Raw genomic sequence first — 8,092 nt, forward strand, 5'->3', positions numbered from 1 at the left:
TCTACCAAAGTGTGGAGCAGCTGAGCAGTAGAACGTGGTTCTTCAGTTTCTCAGGGATTCCAACGGCAGAAATTTGTCCTCGGTAATCCCCTCCCCCCTCCATGTATGTGCAAAAGCCCGGCACCAGGAGGACAGCTCTGGGTTGCACAGTGGGAAAAGCTGTGGTGACAGGTACTCGGACTCTGTCCTCCAGGAGACCTGGCCAACAGGTTGTATGTGAGAGTGAGTGGAGTGATGGGGCGGGGGCTATAGACTAAGACCTCCTCACCCAGTTGTCCCACTAGGTTTCTTTGCTAAACCAAGCATGCCGCAGCCTTACTGGATCTTCCAGCAGTCCATTTTGCTGAGCAGGAAATTATGGTGAATTGGATTGACATGACTAGCATGAAACCAGAGGGCAAGGGAGTTAGGGGCAGAGGCAGGAGCAGAGCCTGGGTCTGTGGGCTCATGGAAGTTGTTATTCTCCAGGTGCTGATGTTATTCTTCCCTTGCAGAGAGTCATCATGGTCTTCTGGAAGTTCCCCCCCTTCCTGGTCCTCAGCATCCTGGTCTTGTACCAGGCAGGCATGGTCCACTCAGCGCCATTCAGGTGAGACAGCCCTGCCAGGAGCACTTCCAACTCCCAATCTTATAATTCTGTGTTCTAAGTTGTGCTGTGATGAATCTGGCTCTTATGGGGGGGCGGGTAATGTATGAATGTAAACATGTATATAAGTTTATCATAAATTTTTTGTGATACAAAGATGTGTGTCACACAGTTTACAAACACACATAAGATACAGGATACTCCTTGTAAATTTCATATACTGTAACTCATTGAACCTCACAGCATGCTTTTGTTGATTGTTACCAAACATTTCTATCTTTAGCAAACCTGTTTACTACTTTTACCATAATTTGATCAATGAATTGCATCCTAATCTGCTAATTACTTTCCCAATAAGTTTGTTATTATATCTATGTGATGTTTCATCTAATTTCTCACCTTTATTCAAATTATATTAAACTGAAATCATTTTCAGATTCAAATCATTATCATTTAATTTTTAATAATGGCTGTATTTACACTAAGCTCATAAAATTCTTGAAAATCTAACCATCACCTTTCACAAGTCTATATAATCCACTTGGAGCAAACCACTTCTTTTAGGTCACACCAGAACCTAAATCCTGGTGAAGTGGCATTTTTGGATGGATACATGCCTCATGCCCTGTCCATTGAGAACTGGGCTGGGTTGATAGAGATGAAAAGGGGAAGGGTTCTAGGCCAGAGTTTTCCTGTTTAGAAGACACTTTGAGATTAAAGCCTTTGTGTGCAGTTTATTCATTGCTACTATGTGTATAGATACTGAAATCCTTATTTGAATCATCTAGTCTTTCTAGATGTGTAAAAGTGCACAACATATGTTGAAAGTAGAGAGTTAAAGTAATACATTTTACGTATTTTTTTCTGTTAATTCATAGGAATGGTTATATTTGGGGAGTGGAATTGTTAAACTTGAGTCTTGGAGAGTAGGCTGACTGTTCATTGGGTAGTCGGGGAGGGAAGAGGGGACAGGGAAGGAAGTGCAGAGAAGGGATCTGTGCCCATGAGTCTTTAGACAAGTTCAGATTGTCTAACCCTTGTTCTATTTGTGTGTTTTAGTTAATATTGCTGTGTATTAAAGAATAAGAAAGTCCTAATGCCCAAAGTATATTAAAAATAGAGTAGTAAAATAATCCCTTAATAAATGCCCTTTTTTTGGTTTTTAGGAAGGGCTATATCTTCTGGGAGTGTCTATGTTAATCCACATCTTGGAGCTAGATGTAGTCTTGTACTTAGTCGTTGAAATGCTGGAGAAGGGGTAAGAGGAAGGGTGAAGGGAAAGGGCTCTTGGCTAATATCTCCGTATAGAAAACAATTTTAGGTTATAAACATAGGTCTATATGTGCATTTTTGTAAAGTACCAATGTTTATTATAGACAAGGTTCATTCATTATTTTGCAACATCTAGGCTTTTTTAGATGTCCTGAAGTGACAATATATGGTAAAAAGTAGAGCTAGTGAATTAACCAACTTGTAAATATGTTTGTTATAATTCATGAAAAAGCAGCATCTTGGACATGGAATTGTTAAACCGTCTCTGAGAAATGTATGTCAGGACGTGTTCATTAGGTTGGCAGCAGAGGGGCAGAAGGAAGTATAAAGGGAGGGATGTATGTGGACATGTTCATATTTATATTTTGATGATAACCATTGATGTGTGTGCATCTCTTGGCTGTACTATAGGAATATATTGTTAAGTAATTCAATGGAAACATACCTCCTTGCTAACACTTTAATAGTTTAGATTGGATAATGAATCCTCTTAAAAGCATTATACTTTGTGTACTCTGTTGCTTTATGTCTCATTTTTAATTGAACATTAAGGGAATGTAGTATTTTAATCATAACTTTGCCAATATCTTTGTCTAGAGGCCTGTTGCCATTTTTGTCTTTTCTGAAATTTTTGTCACCAAGAAAGGCAGGATTACATTTTTCTCCTTCCAGATTGAGTTGGTGTAGTGTATTCTTGGTTATCAAAATACTCATAGCTTTGGGACTTTGAAATGATGTGTGAACAAGCATGATACATAACTGTATGATCTTAATTACATAAAAATGGATGCTTAATTGTGTAAATACACAAATGAGATCTAGAAGGACACATCAGTATACTGCTTGTGATGATGGATGACTTTGTTTTTTGTTTCTTGTGTTTTTTGGTTTCTTATTATGCACATTTTAACTTTTTCTCACTGTTGTGGCCTCTCCCGTTGCGGAGCACAGGCTCCGGATGCGCAGGCTCAGCGGCCATGGCTCACGGGCCTAGCCGCTCCGCGGCATGTGGGATCTTCCTGGACCAGGGCACGAACCCGTGTCCCCTGCATTGGCAGGCGGACTCTCAACCTCTGCGCCGCCAGGGAAGCCCTGCACATGTTAACCTTTAAGAAATAAATGTTATTTTTAAAACCTTAAAAAAAGAAATTAAAAAGAGAGAGAGAATTGGGTTGGCCACATCCTCAGTGGAAGCCCCAGAAACCAAGAAAGCTGGCTGCTTATCCTGGGGTGTGTGGGTAGGCAGGGGCTCAGAGCATGAGTTGGGCTTCCTTCCCTTCCCTAGGTCGGCCTTGGAAAGTGGCTTTGTACCTGCTACACTCACTGAGGAGGAATCGCGCCTCCTACTGGCTGCAATGGTGAAGTATTATGTGCAGATGAAGGCCAGTGAGCTGGAGCATGAGGAAGAGAGCTTCAGGTAAATCTCTGCACCCCTCCCAGAACATGGCTTACCCTTCCCCCAGCTTACCAGGAAGGGGTATACTTAAGAATGAGATTGGGTATAGTGCCATAAATCTCTCTCTCATCTCATAAGCCTTGGTTGGTGTTTAATTTACACATGAAAGATTGGCTGTTACAGTTCTGTGTTCCAAGAACATTAACCCGGAGACATCTTTGGTCTTCTGACACCCCTGAAAATGTCTACAGGGAGTGATTGTGGCATTTTCCCTAAAACCCTTTGATTTTCTGCTGTGATGATTGTATTTAGCAGAAACATTTAAGGTTCACTGGTGCCTCTCAGAGTAGTAATTTTCCACTGATGATCCCATAGGGCAGCATCTGCCCTCAACCTCTCACTGACAGGCCTTCTCATTTTCTCCATCCTACAAATCAGCATCACTGCCCAGAAGAGTTCGTGCAACACTGCCACTTGCGTGACCCATAAGATGGCGGGCTGGCTAAGCAGATCTGGGAGCGTGATTAAGAGGAACTACATGCCCACCAACGTGGGCTCCAAAGCCTTTGGCCACCACCACAGGGACCTGCAGGCCTGAAGAGTGAAATGACTCCAGGAAGGTGACCGCCCTAGTACTTTGAATGGCATGGCTGGTGGCTGGGTATTATTGCAGGGGTGCGGGTCACACTCTAACCCTCCCTGGGCATGTATCATAAAAAAAATCTGTAGTGGCTGGATATAGAACAGAGAGTCTCAATAACTGAAATCCCTCTAACTTGGGTTTATTTTTATTTTTCCAGTGTCTCCTGGTGACACTAAGATCATCTGCCAGGAAATATAGAACCTCTTCACTTAAAACGCTGTTCCCTGAAGTTATAATTGTGATCTTCTAGTTTTTGAGTTTGAAAGGCAAGACTCTACCCTTTGGAAGTATTCCTTACAATGTTATGTACATCTGGATTCAGAGCATAGAGTTGGGTTCAAATATTGTGTTTGTCCTCTGCTAACTATGTCACCATGGGCCAGACCCTCTCTGAGCCTCAGTTTCCCCATATAACTTGAAGGCAACTATAGTAGATACATGTTAGCAGCTGAACTCTACTTCTCTAATTTGCAGTGAAAGCAACTTGCAGAAAAAATAGCATGGAAGACACATATATACACATGCTTCTTGATATTGAAAACACTCTTTTCCTTGAAATAAACTAAAGCTCAATGCAGAATAAAATCATTGTAGTTATCTAGTGTGCATCTTTTTAATATTTGATTCCATGTTCAATAAATATAACTCATGTCTCATTGGCTTATCTGATAGCAAATCAGGACCCTGTCAGCCAACCTTGCCAAGGGGTATTACATCCATCATGGATTCAAACTAACTTAGTTTTCACAGACATGTTTTGTCCTTATAAGTTTTTTGATTGTGAGATCTTTTAGTGATAACATATCTGACAATGCTTTTTAAATAAGCTTTTGTTTATTTATTTATTTTGGCCGCACCTCACGGCATGTGGGATCTTTGTTTCCCCAACCAGGGATCGAACCCGTGCCCCCTGCAGTGGAAGCACAGTCTTAACCATTGGACCACCAGAGAAGCCCTGACAATGTTTACTAAATGGCAACCAAACTCTTGATTTAAAAAAAAAAAAAACTTAGCCAAATCTTCCAAAAATACACCACACATTTCCCCTGCACACTTAAGTTAGAATCTTCTTAAAATAACTTTAATGTTCTCTAATGAGCATGTTCAATTTAACCTGCTGTTTACTTTGCTTCTTCAAAGTTACCCTTTTTAGAAGCACAGTATAAGAATGTTTATCTAAATCTTTTGCAGAGCAAGAGTAAAAAGGCTTCAAATTAGGACTGAAGTGGCTCTCTGAGCGATATTCACAACTTAAAGAATGGATTTGTCACATCCACTTTCCCTTCTCTTCCTACTTGGTGCTCAAAGTCCCATAGAAGTCCAGTTGCTTGAGAAGAACAGTAAACCTTGCAGTCAACATGACTGTGGAGAAGACAAATCCCTGGGTATAAGCTAGTTCTGTGCCCCAGGCAGCAATTTCTGACCTCCAACATTGATCCCATTTCCTGTGTTATACAGGCTTATAAAACTGTTTCTTTACATCAGAAAACTTAACTATTTTTTTTAATTGAGAGAAAAAACTGTCAACTGTGAATTGCATATCTGGAGATAATATCCTTCAGAAATGAAAGGGGAAATAAAAACATTCTCAAATGAAGGAAAACTAGGAAATCTGTGCCAGTAAATCTACTCTTAAAAATGGCTCAAGGTATATGTATACGTATAGCTGCTTCACTTGGTTGTACAGCAGAAACCAACACAACATTGTAAGGCAACTATACTCCAATAAGAAATAATTTTTTAAAAATGGCTTAAGGAAGTTCTCTAATCAGAGAAGGAAACAAAAGAAGAAAGTCTGGAACTTCAGGAAAAAAAACATCAGAATGGGCAAAATTGATGGTTGAAGCAAAAATTATTACACCATCTGACATGGTGTGCAACGCATATAGGGGAAACACCTAAAACTATATTTAGGGTTGGCCAAAAAGTTCGTTCAGGCATTTCACATTACAGAAAAACCCGAATGAACTTTTTGGCCAATCCAATATTTAAAGAGAGAGAAGGGCAAAGATGCCCAAATGTAGCATGGTTTCTACATTTCCATCAAAATGGTATAACACTGATACTGGTAGAAAACTTAACTATTTGTAATGATATATCTACTTGTGATTATTTATGTACACATCCCCCAGTAGACTGTAAATCCCAGGAAAGTGGGGACCATGACTGGTTTTGCTCACCATTACATCTCCAGCATCTAGTCTAGTAGGTGTTCAATAATTCTATGATGAATGACTGAAGAAACATGTGGCAAGTCCAGAGCCCAGACTTCTGGTTCCACTGGTGCTGCCTTGTGTGACCCTGGACAGAGAATTACATTTCCACTGAGTCTCAGATACCACGTTTGGAAGAGGGTCTTCAACAAGATGGTGACTAAGTGTTCATCCACTTTAGACTTCTAATCTCTTTAAATACAAGAAAAGAAACAAAAGATGTCAAGATTAGATGATGGACCAGTAGGGTGCTGGAGGAGAGGCAGTGGCAGAGGGTGGTTGGCTGAGTATCCCCAGGAAACAGCAGGAATGACTCCTGGGAGAAGTGTGATCTGTCTGCAGCCTTTGGAAAAATTGTGAAGGGAAAGAAGTTTCTCATTGAAAACCTCTATTTTCTTTCTGTATCCCTTTCTAAGTCCCCACACCTACCACCATCAACATGACCATGCCAATAACTCCAGCAAATCAGTGTCATCACGCCTCCCATTCTGTCCTGCCTCTAAGAAAATGCTGGAATAAACACATTCACGTGTAAGCGCAGTTTTAGGAACTTTCTATCACTTTGCTGCCATCAGGGTTTACATTTTCCAACTTAGCCTCTTTGGGGGAATGTTTAACTCATATAAATTAAATGATAAGGATTGAACTTCAGGCAAGGTGGGGACTTTTTTGTAGTGGTCAAAGGGAGACTTTCATAAGGCTCCTCAAATCCCATGCAGAGGTGCCACGCTCCACCGGCTTCACCTCAGTACCTGGCTCCTAGGAGCGTCAGGAAAATCCAAGTGCAAAAACCCAGTTCCTACATACCACTTTGCCATTAAAATCATCAGTTATGTACCCTACATCTCAAGGCTGGGGCTCCGGTGAGGCATGTGAGGCATTCACCTTGGGAGCAAAATAAGGGGACACCAAAATGCTTAGTAATCAAGATAATATTCTAATGTAACACTTTAAATTCAAAATTAATGCGAAAAAATCCATGATGAACAAGATATCAAATTTTTAATGAGCCAACATCAGTATTGTTGATTTTTTTCTTTTGCCTCGGGCTCCAATATGGCTCGGCTAGGCACTTCCTTGACTCTCACTCCCTTCCATTCTGATGAAATGCAACTGTGAGTGCGCATCATGAAATGTGCCAAGGAGGCACCTTGTGCTGATTGCTTGATTGCATCGCTGTGTGCTGGGGTGGGGGGTTGGGAGAGCACCCAGGGCTCAGGCCAGGGGAGCAGCCATCCAGGAACGGCATGCAGCCCTCAGAATGCGTCCTGGAGGGAGGCTCCCAAAGCTCAAGAAAGAGGCTCTCACTGGAGCACAGACTCTCTGTTGAAACCATTACCTGTCTGCACACAGAAATATCAGAGCCATGTACAGGGTTTTCACATTTCTCCAGGCACTTATTCAGCCCTGCATACTGAAGATGGGCTCTCTACCATGAAACAGCGAAATACTTCATTTCCTGTTCTACCAAACATCCCTGTCCTGATAAAGTCCACAGACAAACATAATATTGGTTGTTTTCTATCACTCTAGGAGCAAATGCAGGGAGGGGGAACAAAGAGAGCTACTTCTCTTTGCTGAGCGCTGAGAGAACATAAATGATGAAAATGATGACAGGGAAGGATCTGTGTTCTGAGAGACTTTTAGTGAGTCGTGAAGACCTCCCACACACACTGTCCCCAAGGGGCAGTGGAGGTGGAGATGAGGCATCTGCCGTTAGTGAGTCAGGCTGCTGTCAAGGCTACAGCCCTCCTCCACTAACGTAGGCAGGGGGAGAATGCCAAAGGAGAAATGCTCCTTACCTTAAGTGAATGGGAGGATATTTTTGAAATGGAAATTAATCGTTTTTGAAAATAAATAATGGAAAGGGGCCACTCTTGAACCGAGTACCATACTGCGTAACAGCTGTGGCCAGCCAGACAATGCAAGCTGAATGATGTTGGGGAAGGCAGGCAGGGGTGACCTCAGACCTCCAGTAGGTG

General features: G+C 41.7%; 1 protein-coding gene across 1 annotated transcript; it reads left to right on the top strand.

Moving 5' to 3' along the window:
- The first annotated feature begins 503 nt into the window (after positions 1-503).
- Positions 504-3,852, top strand: LOC132525245 (calcitonin receptor-stimulating peptide 2-like). Its single transcript, XM_060157786.1, has 3 exons — positions 504-589; positions 3,144-3,275; positions 3,693-3,852. Exons 1-3 carry the CDS (start codon positions 504-506, stop codon positions 3,850-3,852), a joined length of 378 nt encoding a protein of 125 aa, XP_060013769.1.
- Positions 3,853-8,092: the final 4,240 nt, after the last annotated feature.

The sequence above is a fragment of the Lagenorhynchus albirostris genome, chromosome 9 (assembly GCF_949774975.1).
Source record: "Lagenorhynchus albirostris chromosome 9, mLagAlb1.1, whole genome shotgun sequence".
Taxonomy (NCBI): Eukaryota; Metazoa; Chordata; class Mammalia; order Artiodactyla; family Delphinidae; genus Lagenorhynchus; species Lagenorhynchus albirostris.

Bases quoted from the DNA above. Each gene is read 5' to 3' on its own strand.
- LOC132525245 (XM_060157786.1), top strand. From the start codon at position 504: ATGGTCTTCTGGAAGTTCCCCCCCTTCCTGGTCCTCAGCATCCTGGTC. The intron at 590-3,143 runs GTGAGACAGCCC...TCCCTTCCCTAG, and splicing joins GTCCACTCAGCGCCATTCAG to GTCGGCCTTGGAAAGTGGCT. The intron at 3,276-3,692 runs GTAAATCTCTGC...CCTACAAATCAG, and splicing joins CATGAGGAAGAGAGCTTCAG to CATCACTGCCCAGAAGAGTT.